The sequence below is a fragment of the Bos taurus genome, chromosome 22 (assembly GCF_002263795.3).
Source record: "Bos taurus isolate L1 Dominette 01449 registration number 42190680 breed Hereford chromosome 22, ARS-UCD2.0, whole genome shotgun sequence".
NCBI classification, from domain to species: Eukaryota; Metazoa; Chordata; class Mammalia; order Artiodactyla; family Bovidae; genus Bos; species Bos taurus.
Window position 1 is genome coordinate 47,954,524 of NC_037349.1, and position 14,488 is coordinate 47,969,011.

The 14,488-nt window shown below is 35.2% G+C and overlaps 1 protein-coding gene across 14 annotated transcripts in view; it reads left to right on the forward strand.

Moving 5' to 3' along the window:
• SFMBT1 (Scm like with four mbt domains 1) overlaps positions 1-14,488 on the forward strand; it is a 120,899-nt gene that overhangs the window by 77,589 nt on the left and 28,822 nt on the right. For 13 of the 14 annotated variants that reach the window (XR_009492263.1, XM_010817698.4, XM_059879608.1 and 10 more), the window contains 5 exons: positions 3,868-4,108; positions 9,776-9,864; positions 12,447-12,693; positions 13,416-13,507; positions 14,372-14,473. Coding sequence is in view for 13 of the 14 variants with exons in the window: in XM_010817698.4 (XP_010816000.1) it covers positions 3,868-4,108; positions 9,776-9,864; positions 12,447-12,693; positions 13,416-13,507; positions 14,372-14,473 (771 nt within the window). In the remaining variant the exon portion in view is untranslated. Of the gene's footprint in view, positions 1-32; positions 106-3,867; positions 4,109-9,775; positions 9,865-12,446; positions 12,694-13,415; positions 13,508-14,371; positions 14,474-14,488 lie in introns of all 14 variants that reach the window. The other variant, XM_059879609.1, reaches the window with a different exon arrangement.

A 14,488-nucleotide genomic window follows, 5' to 3' on the forward strand; every position in this document is an offset into this window, starting at 1 on the left:
AATATGATTCATATTTCTTTTTATTATGGAAGAAGACAAAAATTATGCTGGTTAACATGATTCCTATTTGATAATTGTATTGGAGGATCTAACCAATACAATAAGGTAAGAAAAACAATTAAAATGTTTAAAAATTGAGAAGGAAGGGGAAAAAATCATTATTTGCAGATGAATAATATATAAAATAATGTACAACTATATTAGAATTAATGAGTAATTTTTGCAAGATTTTTAAATACAAGACAGATATAAAAAAAGATTATATTTCTATATACTAGTAACAGACAAAAATGGAAGCTGAAAGATGTGATTTACAATAACATAAAAAACATCAAATGTAACAGATATTTGCAAAGAGACACAAATCTTTATTGAAATAACTTAAAATGAAGGAATATGCCTTGTTCATATAATGGAAGACTCATTGTTTTAAAGATGTCAGTTCTTCCCAAACAAATCTGTAGATTTACTGCAACTCAAATCAAACACCAAAAAAAATTAGGTAGAAATTGACAAACTGATTCAAATAAGTAAAACCTGACCTCAGTCTAAGACCACAGATAGAGATTAATTCAGGGTGGATATTAGTTCTCAATATGAAAGGCTTCTAGAAAATAATATAGTAGTATTGATATATCTTATGACCTCTCGGGATAGGGAGAATTTGTTTAAAAATACAGAAAATTAATTAACCTTTTAATGGAAAAATATTGATGGATCAGAGTATATTGCAATTAATGACTTCTATTTATCAGACAACACTATCAAGAAAATGATATTTGTAATACAAGTAATTAGCAAACTGATATCTAGAATACTGAGTCAAAAGTTGGCAAAAAATTTAGGCATTCCCCAGAAGAAGTCTTAAGTGGCTAATAAAATATAAACATTCTCAAGTCTATAAATAATAATACAAATTAAAATCACAGCAAGATAATATAATACATGCTTCAAGATGGTTAAAATGAAAAAAGCTGAAAATACAGTAATATTGGTTAGAATGTTGGAGCAAGAAGATTTCTTGTACGCTATTGGGAGAGTACATTGGTGCAACCACTTTGGGAAACAGCTTGGACGTATCTTTTTAAGAACTCATGTAGGTATGCATCAAGTGACATACGGATCTATTCTTATAATCATGACAGTGTTATTAGTAGTCTTCCAAAACTGTGAACTATCCAGAGTGCCTTCTCCTAGAAGAATTAGAATGGATAAATTATGACGTATGTGTATAATGGAACATTATACAGGAGTGAAAAGAGATCAAGTACTGTTATGTGCAACAGCACAAATGAATCTCATAAGCAGTGTTGGGCAAGAAAAGCATTCATACTGCATAATTTTGCCCACATAGTGCTGAAACACAGGCAGTGTTAAACTGTAGTGTTATAATTTAGGATAGTGATTACCTTTGAGGAATACAGCAGGTTAGTGATTAGAATAAAAATGAAGTTTTACACAGGATGTATACTTTCCCTTTCTGGCTTCTCGTTTGCAGAAGCCCCCTCACTTCCCAGTGGTTATGATGGCCACATTGTACTTAGTTGTTGTGTTTCCATGGGCTCCTCCAATGCATGACAGTTCCTCATGCTCTCTGTCTTTCATGGTGTGGATACTTTTGAAGTGCAAATCATATACTAGTTATTAAGCTAAGCTAAGCTAAGTCACTTCAGTCGTGTCCGACTCTGTGCGACCCCATAGACGGCAGCCTGCCAAGCTCCCCCGTCCCTGGGATTCTCCAGGCAAGAACACTGGAGTGGGTTGCCATTTCCTTCTCCAATGCATGAAAGTGAAAAATTAAAGTGAAGTTGCTCAGTTGTGTTGGTACAAAAATAATTGCGGTCTTGCATTGTTGAACTTGGCTGTTTGATATCAGAATACGTTCTTTTATTAATGTGGTTATGTTACACCATCATTTTAATACACATTTCTCACTTTATATTTTTTTGCTAGTGACTTATTATTTGCTGTTTATTTTATATTCATTTTAAACTAGGGAAATGATGTTAGATGAAAGGCAGATTCGAGCAGTTTTCTTATTCGAGTTCAAAATGGGTCATAAAGCGGTGGAGACAACTCACAACATCAACAACACATTTGGCCCAGAAACTGCTAACGAATGTATATTGCAGTAGTGATTCAAGAAGTTTTGCAAAGGAGATGAGACCCTTAAAGATGAGGAGCTTTAAGCCACTGCTCTCCTCAGTGACTGGCCATCGGAAGTTGACAGTGACCAATTGAGAGGATCATCAAAGCTCATCCTCTTAAAACTACAGAAGAAATTGCCGAGGACTTCAATGTCGACCATTCTGTATTCGTTTGGCATTTGAAGCAAATTGGAAAGGTGAAAAAGCTTGATAAGTGGGTACCTCATGAGATGACCACGAATCAAAATACCGTCATTTTGAAGTGTCATCTTCTCTTATTCTATGCAATAGTGAACCACTTCTTGATTGGATTGTGACGTGTGATGAAAAATGGATTTTATATGACAACCAGTGATGACCAACGCAGTGACTGGACTGAGGAGAAGCTCCAAAGCACTTCCCAAATCCAAACTTGCACCGAAGAAAGGTGATGGTCACTGTTTGGTGAACTGCTGCCTGTCTGATCATTACAGCTTTCTGAATCCTGGCAAAACCATTACATCTGAGAAGTATGCTCAGCCAGTTGATGAGATGCACTGAAGACTCACAAGGGTCGAACACGACTGAGCAACTGAACTGAACTGCACAGAAAACTGCAATGCTTGCAACTAGTGTTGGTCAACAGAATGGGACAAATTCTCCTCCACAACAACACCTGACCATGCGTCGCACAACTAGCATTGGGCTATGAAGATTTTGCCTCATCTGCCATACTCACCTGACCGCTTGCCAACCGACTACCACTTCTTGAAACATCTTGACAACTTTTTGCAGGGGAAATGCTTCTACAACCAGCAGGAGGCAGAAAATGCTTTCCAAGAGTTTGTTGAATCCCAAAGCATGGATTTTTGTGCTACAGGAATAAGCAAACTTATTTCTCATTGGCAAAAATGTGTTGATTCTAATGATTCCTATTTTGATTAATAAAGATATGTTTGAACCTAGTTATAATGATTTAAAATTCATGGTCCAAAACTGCAATTACTTTTTCACCAACCTAAATGTTTTAGGTTTCTTAGTTGGGCTTTGGTTTTTCTCGTGATTAACTTGAATTTATGCATTTTGGTTTATGCACTTCTTTGTCCCACAGTAAGAAACCTGGCTCTCATTATTTAGTACATACATACAGGATTTTCAGAATTGCAGACTGCAACGTTTGTGACTATATAATTTGTCATTTAAATTAGGGCACTTTTGAGAGAGAGAGGAGGCATTATTAGTTATTATTCAGAGATAACAGGTGTAAACACAGACTGTTTCAGGGAAACTGGGAAATATGGCTCCCTCTGTATGGTATGTATTATACATATTTATTATCAATATAACTTCTGTTTGTCCTTTACTTTTTCTAGCTTCATGAATTTTCTTCTTTTGAATGATTAAATCACTCTTGAAATCTTAATGTGTTGAAGGTTGTTAAAATGGTGAACATTCAGTGGTCTGTATATTTAATAGAAAGCATATTCTATAATCATGATAGACAGCTTTCGTGGAATACTGAGTTCTCTTAAAGCTCCTTCAGGGTTGATGGGACCGAACAGCATTGCTAGTCCCTGTTTTGTTTGGATTACTCCTGTGAGTTAGAACTGAAATTTCTCAGATTTCCCTTGAGAAGATTTTATTGCATTTAGTGCTTTAGAATGGTAAGTCTTAAAGAATGTTGGCCAAAGAAGTACTCATTAGATGTTTTTCTGGTGGTTAATAACATGTCTCTGTTCAGGTGGACACACGTTTGCAAAATGGATTTGCTCCTGGGATGAAACTGGAGGTGGCTGTGAAAACTGACCCTGAAACCTACTGGGTTGCCACCATCATTACCACCTGTGAGCAGCTGCTCCTCCTCCGCTACGATGGCTACGGGGAGGATCGCAGAGCAGACTTCTGGTGTGACATTAGGAAAGCTGACCTCTATCCCATTGGGTGGTGTGAACAGAATAAAAAGACCCTCGAAGCCCCAGAAGGTAATGGCGATACGTCATATCCAGATGTGATGTGGTATTGATATAGGAAAATTTAGGCTGTCCACAGTCTTGAGATTTTCACATCTCCTAAGCACATTAGTCTTCCTAACTTCTTTGGGTTAGTATTTTGAATGAGAATATTTATAAGGAATAATATAAATTTCCATTAGAAAAAATTATTTTCTGTGCTCCTTATAAGCCTCAATCTTTTATGACATTCATAGGGAGCATCAGTTGTTTACCATCCTGTGGGTGTGTGAGGCTCTCTGAGTTTAACTTGTAGGTCTGGCTGTCTTAGAGTACATTGGGCCAGGTTGTTTCTCTTTCTGATTTTACTGTCCTCCCTCCTATTACCTTCAGACAGTCTGGGACCTGTGAGCTTTTAAAGTAAACCAGCTGAAGCTCCCTTTGAGGAAAGAGCCCTACTGGGAGTAGAATCCAAATTAAGCAGGACAGAGACAATAGGACAAAAGGAAGAGAAGAGTCATATAAACATGGAAAAAGGAAAGAGATGGCCTTAAGAAAATTTAGACCTCATATGCTTTTCTTCCAGCTTCTTATTTTGTTATATTGATAATTTTAGATTTACAGAAATATTTCAGATTTGCAAAAATATAGAAAATTCTTGGGGCCTTATTGTCAGCTTTCCCCAAATGTTGGTATTGTACCACATTTACTTTATCCTCCTTTCTTCCCTCTCTTTGTCTCTCTCTTTTCTCTCTCTCTCTCTCTCTCTCTCTCTCACTCACACACACACACACACACACACACACACACGTATCTTTTTAATGAACCATTGAGAGTCACTTGTAGACACAATGCCTTTTTTATTTTTTTTCCTTTTTACTCTTAACATGAGAATACACCTCTAAAAATGGACATTGATGAACACAGTAAAATAATAAAATCAGGAAATTAGCTTTGATATAATACTGTTGTTTAATCTATAGAGCTTGTTCTGTTTTCATCAATAATGTTTTTATAGTAAAATGTTCCTATAGTAAAAGAAAATCCCAAGTCATTTGTTACATTCATTTATCATGTCTCCTAAAGATTCCTTTAATCTGGGGCAGTTCCTTAGTCTTTTGTTCCAAAGTCTTCCATGACTTTGACATCTTTGAAAGTTACGGGCCAGTTTTCCCACTAATGTTCATTATGTCTTGGATCCAAAACATTCATTATTCCCCGTATCTTTTCCTTGTCCAAGATTTCAGTATATTTGGCTGTCATCTTTTTAGTTTCCTTAACCTTTCTTTGTCTTCCTTGATGTTGACATTTTTGAGGAGTATAGGCCAATTATTTTTTAGCATGTGTCACAATTTAGGTTTGTCTGATGTTTACTTACATTCAGACTGTGGACATTTGGTAGGAAAAAATGCAGAAGTAATGCTGTGTCCTTCTGGTGCATGATGTTAGGAGACAACATGCTGTTAATTTGTCCGGTCACTAACTTGTGATATTAACTTTCATCACTTAAGTTGATATATTCCAAATTTTTCCACTGTAAAATTACTTTTACCATTTTTAGTTAGTATCTTGTGGGCAGATACCTTAAAATTATGTAAATATCTCTTTAGTCTTTAAGCATCACCCACTATTTTTGGCATCCATTGGTAATTTTTATCTGAAACAGTTACTACTAATGCTTAGCGAGTGTTTTTTTCTAATTCCTTCTACATTTCATAATTGGCTTTCTACTACAGAAAGGGCTTTCCCTTTTCTCCTGTTTACACACATGCGTTTGTGTATGCGTCTGTATTTATGTATATATGTCAGTGTAGACTCATGAGTCTTACTCAGTGGATTATGATCCTTGCTGTCATTATTTATTTTGATGATCACACTGTCCTAGATTTGGCCAGTGGACACCTCTTCAAGCTGGCAGATGTGTCCCTTGCTATGTTCCCATTATTCTTTGAATAGTTTCTTATTCAGGAAACTTTCCCCTGCCTCAACCCTGAAATCAGCCATTTCTCTAGGAATCCCTGGTGATTTTCTTTTTTTTTTTTTTGTATTTTGAAGGATGATATTTACAAATGAAGATCTGAGTGTTTAGAGTCCTGGGGTTTTTGTGGGCTTCTAGCTGATCATTAACATTCTGTGAAAAAACAATGTAAGAGAAAGTTCTGGAGACATGAAGTTACCTGGCCCACTATCTCAAGAGTATAGCAAAATCACCTCATTTAAACATGAACAACAGGAAATGATTTCTGTCAAGTCTCATACAAGGTCAAGTTATAATTTTTTAAAAAAGGCAAAAAGGAAGAATAAAATCCTTCCAGAGAAACATAATCACAAAAGAGGTGAACACTGTATCAGACAAAAACATTTCAAAACAGGATAAAAGAAAATATTAACTACAATAGAGCAGTGAGAAAACCATAAATAAAATTTATAAAAATTAGAAAATGAACTGACTAGAGAAAAGGAAGATTTGGAAAAAAAAAATAGAAGTTAGACAAGAACTAGAAGTTTAAAAATAGTTGAAATGAAGACTAAGATGAAAACAGGAGTGACTCAAGCATGAGCAATGGAACAGAAAGAGAAGAGGAAAAAGAAGAAAAAATTTTAATTAAAAGAATTAAAAAGGACTTGGAGAAAATAATATAGATTGGCAAAAATAGACGTCCCTGAAGATAAGAACCAAAGCAATGAAATAATAAAATACTGTAAACTATAATTTAAGAAAACTATGGAAATCAAATAGGATGTAAAAATACATATTGAAAGGTTTCACTATGTACAAGGAGAAATCAAATGAGAACAGCTACATCAAGGTGTGTATTAAACTCTAAAGCAGAAATGGATCCCTTGATCATTTAGGCAAAAAACACTTAAGTTTCTTGAAAAGTTAAGAAAACAAGATTGTCACCAGACTGATCGACAACATGCTTTATGCCAAAAGATGACAGGGTAACATATTTAAGAAATTCAGTAAAAGAATATACAAGGCCAAGATTTTATGTTTAGCCAAACTGAGCTTCAGGTGTAAAGGCCACATGTTAGGAATATGTAGAGACCCAGGGAATATTGTTCCCATGAGCCCTTCCAAAGAAATCCACTAGAGAATGAGCCACAGAAAATCAAACAAATGAAGAAATGTTAGTGTGACAATGGTTAGTGAAACCCTAAATGACTCTTGAGAGTCCCTTGGACTGCAAGGAGATTCAACCAGTCCATTCTAAAGGAGATAAGTCCTGGGTGTTCATTGGAAGGACTGATGCTAAAGCTGAAACTCCAATACTTTGGTCACCTCATGTGAAGAGTTGACTCATTGGAAAAGACCCTGATGCTGAGAGGGATTGGGGGCAGGAGGAGAAGGGGACGACAGAGGATGAGATGGCTGGATGTCATCACCAACTCGATGGACGTGAGTTTGAGTGAACTCCGGGAGTTGGTGATGGACAGGGAGGCCTGGCGTGCTGCGATTCATGGGGTTGCAAAGAGTCGGACACGACTGAGCGACTGAATTGAACTGAAATGTATATATGGCTATAGAATTTAAAGCTAAAAGATGGTTATAAGAGAGACAACATAAATACAGTATAGCTGTAAAAAACATGGGACCACAGTGGAGAGAACAGGTGAATGGTGGTATAAGCTTATTCATCCTCCCTCCCCCTTTGAAAACAGGGTTATTGCCTAATAATTTAACTGATTACCTTTCATGTGTGAACTGGGAGTAAAATGCTGTTACGTGAAATGAGATGCTGAAAGAGAGGAGAAAAAGGAGGTTATTGCTAACTTAACGTTGTTTGTTAAAAAAAAGAAATAGAAAATAGTCTAAAATTAAAGAGGACTAGAATTGTTACATAAAGATTTAGTATAAAGATAACCAGAAGGAAAAAAGAACCACAGACTTTTCTAAGTGCCAAAAGATAGATTTTAAAAAGAAAAAGTATATATTTAAATAAAATATATCACATAGTGAAAGACTATAGATCCACACAGGTAATTTATGTAATATTAAACAATAAGTCAGCATTGAGGCCATATCTTTGATAATGTAAATAAATTATGTTTATAAATAAATTATATATAAATTAATGGGCTTTCTCTTCTATTAAAAGTAGACAATTCAGGTTGGCTCACAAAGTAAAACCCACTTCTGTGCTATTACAGGAAACATACGTAAATGGAGATATTCTGAAAGAATAAACAGAAAAGGATGGACAAAGATACGTAGACCAGGTGCAAATAGAAAGCAGGAGTCTCAGTCTTGATATCTGACAAAGGTGGAATTCAGATCAGAAAGCACTGTAAGAGACAAAGAAGGGTATTTTATTGTTATTTTTCTAATTGAAGTATAGTTGATTTACAATGTTGTGTTGGTTTCAAGTATTCAGCAGAGTAATTCAGTTATACATATTATATAAATTCTTTTTTAGGTTCTTTTCCATATAGGTTATTGCAAGATACTGAATATAGTTCCCTGTGCTGTACAGTGGATCCTCGTTGTTTCTCTGTTTTGTGTGTGCTCATGTGTATCTGTTAATCTCAAACTCCTAATTTATCCCTCTCCCTCCCCTTTGATAACTGTAAGTTTGTTTTCTATGTCTGTGAGTCTGTTTCTGTTTTGTAAATAAGTTCATTTGTATCCATTTTTTAGATTCCACGTAAAAGTGGTATCATATGATATTTGTCTTTGACTTATGTCACTTAGCATGATTAATCTCTTGGTCCACCATGTTGCTACAGATGGCATTATTTCATTCTTTGTTATAACTGAGTAATATTCTGTTGTGTGTGTATAACAATATATATCACCTTTCCAAAGAAGACTACTTCATAGTGACAGAAGGTACAGTCATTAAGAAAAAGAAACAGTCTATCTACATACATCAAAGGAGTGGTCTCCAGATGCTTTGTTACATGAATAAAGAAAAATCCATATTGAATGAGGGAGGAAGAAGATATATGAATGTGTGTGTGAATTTCATTTTTTAAAAATGAAGGAATACTTTTTTTAATTGAACAACGGTTGAATAGCAGTAAGGAACACACCATTTTAAAAAGTTACCTATAGGAAAAGGAGGGAATAGGATGAAGGGGACAAAGACAAAAGCCAGATTTTCTGAATGTAACTTACTTTGTAGAATTGAATTTTGAACCATGTAAATATTCTATATAACTTGTGAAAAAAAGTTTTAAAAAATGCAAATAAATCTGTGTTTGGAGCTTGTGAATTAACTACCCAAAATAGAAAAACTATTTCAATGATTTTCAAATATAGTAATTTAAATGTATGTCCCTGTGGGGAAAGTTACCTGTGGAGAAAGAACGGAATAGGATGAAGGGAACAAGGATAAAAGGCAGTTGTTGAAACTACCGTACATGGGGATTCATTATATTATTTTCTCTACTTTTCGGTATGTTTGAAAATTTCCACAATAAAAAAGTAGCTTATTTTTGAATAACATTATACTGACAGTGATACTTACAGTGAGTTGGGCCCGTTCTCCTTTTTTTTTGGATAAAACTAACCAGGAAGTAACTCATATCTACAGGAGTATTATTTTTAAGCTCTCAAAGAATCAATATGTTGGGCTCTTACATATTAAAAAGTTAAATGCACCTCTAAACCATTTTCACAGAGTTAGTTTTCTGTATTCTGTGTGGTTTACTTTCTTTGTGTTTCGTGGCTGACAGTATGATTCCGTCATCTAGGCATCAGAGATAAAGTGTCTGACTGGGATGAGTTTCTACGGCAGACCCTGACCGGAGCATGTAGTCCTCCTGTTCCACTGCTAGAGGGCGTGAGTATTATTGCTTCCAGAATCAGGATGGAAAACTAATGTTCCTCTTCAGGGAATCTTAAAATGGCTTGCTTATTTACCACTCTGAGTCAGTTCAGCATTACTACTACAAACCCAGGTGTAGGTCTTAAGGGTGTAAACTTAACCTCAGAGGTTGTAAACTGGTGGCTTGCTCAGAGCCTAGAATGTTTTTTAATTGGTTGCAAACACATAAAACGCTATAGTTTTCCAGATTCTTTCACGCAGCTTGGAAATGTGGCCTTTTTCAGCTCTCACTTGGGACTGAGCCAGGGTTGAATCTTTTGGTGTGGACATGTGTAACTCCCACACCAGGTGACTTGAGAGACCCCTTTTCTTTTTCCCAGAAGATCCTGCAGCACTACCTACCTGCTTTCAGCAGTTCTTTTAAATTAGTGTAGCTTTTGGGCTTTTTGGTGAATATAGATAATCTTATTTTTGTGAAATGAATTTATTGGTTATGATGTTTCTAATTTACATTTTGTCTCTGTTATACCAGCAAAATTGTTTGTAGCATATGTGAAATGTGGTTTATGAAGGTTCCAATGTCTTTACATCCTTACCAACACCTGTTGTTCTGTTTTTGGCTATAGCTGTCCTATTGTGTGTAAAGTGGCTTCTCACTTTGAGTTGCATTTCCCTAATGACTGGTAATATTGAAAATCTTTCTATGTGCTTCTTTTTTGGAGAAGTATCTGCTCATTTTAAAATTGGGCTATTTATCTTTTTATTATTGGCTTGTAAGGGTTACTTATAAATTCAAATTACAAGTCTAGATCAAGATATATGATTTTTAAAATGTTTTATCCTGTTTTGTAGATTGTTTTTTCACTTTCTTGAAGATATTGTTTGTAGAACAAAAGTTTATTTCGATGTAATCCAATTTATCTTTTTTTGTCTTAATCTTTAAGAAGGCTTTGCTTAACTCAAGGTCATAAAGGTTTGCTCCTATATTCTGAATGTTTTATAGTTCTAACTCTTATATATTTGATTCTGTGATCCATTCACAATTCCCCTTTTAAGCTTGATTGTTGAATTTGTTTCTAGGTGATCTTTATATTTTATACACGCATACCTCAATTTATTGTGCTTCACTTTACTGTGCTTTACAGATACTGCAGTTTTTACAAATTGAAGCTCTGTGGCAACCCTTCTTTGAGCAAGTCTGTTGGCACTATTTTTCCAGCAGTGTTTGCTTACTTTGTGTTTCTGTATTACATTTTGGTAATTCTCACAATGTTTCAAACTTTTTCATTATTATTATATTTGTATGATCTCTAATCAGTGATCTTTGATGTAACTATTGTATTAAGTTTTTTGTTCTGTATTTTTAAATTAAAGTTTATGCATTGTTTTTTTAGACATAATGCTGTTGCATACTTAATAGACTAACTATAGTACAAACTTAATTTTTATATATACCAGGAAGCCAAAAAATTAGTTTGGTTCACTTTATTTCTATATTTACTTTATTGCTGTAGTCTGGAACTGAACCTGCAATATCTCAGAGGTGTGTCTGTACTCTGACACATTTAATTACGTTTAGTCAGGGTCTGGCTCACCACTCAGTAACATATGAATAAATGAATTAATCTGCTCTGTAATGACTTTGATTCAGCCATTTTTATCTTTAGTTGTGAATGTGTGCCTTTGTTTGTTCATGTGTTCTTTTGCACATATATAAATATGTAATTATCATAGAACAGTCTTAGGAGGAAAAAAATTAAGTTTGAACATTAAGAAATGATGACATGATATATTGAAATCACTCTTTTTTATTTCTTTTTTCTAGTTTTTAGTAGTATATCTAAAGAATGAGAATTAAACTTTTCCTTTCGTTGAGTGTATTCAAAACACTTACTCTATTATTCGTAAGAGCATTGTTGTGAAATGAGTAAAACATCAGAAATAACTGAAATCCCATCAGTATGTAAGTGGATAAACTACTGCCCAAGTATAATAGAGAATATCAGTAAAGCAGATTAAAAGAATGAGGAAGATTTGTATGTGCTGTAATAGAAAGATAGCTATAAAATATTAAGTGATACAAACACACTGAAAAACAATATATAGTTTTCAAAAAATACAAGAGAGAGAAAAAGATAAGACATGGATGGATGTTGACTTGGGTGTAAAAAACCTATTCTCACAGAGTGTTTGCCAAAGCATTTATCGTGTTCTTTCCTGGAGGTGGGTTGTGGGTGATTTTTACTTTTGTCATGTTTGATTTTTTTTTTTTTTTAATGATGATCATACTTGGCTTTTACAAAGACTTAAGTAATGATGATATTTTAAAAATTCTTTCTAGATGAAACTATGTAGCATAGTCCTAGAGATAGAAATCTTTTAGAATAGTTCTATTGCTTTATAGTAAATTTTCTTTAAGGTAGATATTTTCACATCACCAGAAATAATACTATACAGACTTGTCTAATATTAGGCGGTTCAGTGTCCCTAGCTTTGAATGGATAAGAATATAAAAGCTAGTTTGAGTTCATTTAAAACTTGACTTTTAAAAATATTATGTTACCTCTCATAAAATCATTTTGCTTTTTTACTTATAGCTCCGTAACGGGAGGAATCCTTTAGATCTCATTGCTCCAGGTTCCAGGCTGGAATGTCAAGCTTTCCAGGACTCTTTAAGTACTTGGATTGTTACTGTGGTAGACAACATTGGGGGAAGGCTGAAGCTGCGTTATGAAGGACTTGAGGGTTCTGATAATGTTGAGCATTGGTTGTATTACTTGGATCCGTTTCTTCATCACGTTGGTTGGGCTGCTCAACAAGGGTATGAGCTTCAACCCCCATCAGGTGAGGAGCAATACAACATTTTTCTTTTAATATTGGGCATTATTGTTTATTAATATCAATGAGACTGAAAAATACATTATTCTGCATGTTACAAAAGCCTTTGTTGATTTGCATAATAGAAGTATTGCAAATGTATATGGAATATGTAAATGCCTTTTTTTTTTTGGAGGGGGGAGCTTTGTTGCCTTAGTAATTTGCCACACATACTGATATACCTTCTGCCCCAGCTTTTACTGACTTCTGCCCTAAGTTATACTGACCCCTTACCAAAACTGAAGAAAAGTTCTCTAAGTAGCATTCAAATAGATGTAGGAGTAGGACAGGTCTTGAGTTCAAAGCGGATTATTGATTAAAGATATTCCAGTTTAAAAAAATAAAAAACTTTTAAAAAAAGATATTAAAATAGGAGTTAATGTTGAAATCACTCGCATTCATTATTATATACCACAATTTGGATGTTGTATTATTTTGTGGACTGGAGTAATCCTTATGGTCTCATGATAGGTGTTTTTACTCAACTACTACCCAGGTTCTGAACAGAGGACACAAGGTACTGAAGTTTAAGTAGGACTGCTCTGAGTAAAGACGGTATAAGTGGGCTTGAACCCCTCCCTTTTCCCAGGGGAAAGTGACTTTTTTGTTTATGTGAATGATTTCAGAGCAGTTATAAAATTTGTAAGTTCTCAGATCACTTAAAGCATCCTGTCTTGTTTTAACTAAAGCCATCAGACATCTGAAAAATGAAGCTGAGTGGCAAGAGATCTTGGCCAAAGTCAAAGAGGAGGAAGAGCCATTACCATCTTATTTGTTTAAGGTAAAAACAAAAATGTGGTAGATAGGGACTTGTCTTCTCACAGTAGAGTACAGCAATATGAGGAAGCTGCAAAGTGTGAAATAACCCCTGGTGTCAGTGAGAGCGCTGTGATGACTGAAGGAGACGAAGAGGTTTCAAGGCTGGAGTGATGATCATCCTTCCTTTTTACCTGAAGGTAGTCTAGGTTTTCTCCCGAATGCTCTTAAAGCATTCTGAGTCTTTTCTCTTCTGCTTTTAAACTACATAGCCCTGACTTGTATTAAAATAAGCTTGTTGTTTTCTGTGGATGGTCCTTGTGTTCCAAATGTAGTGAGTAGGAGTGCTTGCTCCCTTTGGTTTTCGTTTTTTTCCTGAATAGTTTTTTCTAGGCTAGGAAGATAATTACAGGACTAGATTATTTAATAGAAGCTAGACAGTTTCATTATTTTAATTAAGAGTAGTTTTCAGGACTTCCCTGGTGATGCAGTGGATAAGAATCCACCTGCCAATGCAGGAGACAAGCGTGCAATCCCTGTTCTGGAAAGATCCCACATGCCATGGAGCAACCAAGCTTGTGCACTGCAAGTACTGAGCCTGTAGTCTAGAGCCCAGGAGCCACAACTAATGAGCCTGCATGTTAGAACTACTGAGGCCTGTGTTCCTAGAGCCTATGCTCTATAACGAGAAGTTACCACAGTGAGAAGCCCACACACCACAACAAGGAGTAGCCCCCGCTAGAGAAGGCCTGTAGGCAGCAACAAAGACCCAGTACAACCAAAAGCAAGTAAATAAAAAATTTAAAAATGAGTAGTATTCAGCTATATGTTAGCGTAAAGTAAATGTGAAAATACTATATTTTATTTCCTCTTGGCCTTTGCATTTCAGGACAAGCGAGTGATCGGCACTCATTCATTCTCTGTAAATATGAAATTAGAAGCTGTGGACCCCTGGTCTCCTTTTGGCATCTCTCCTGCTACAGTTGTTAAGGTAAAATGGAGGCAA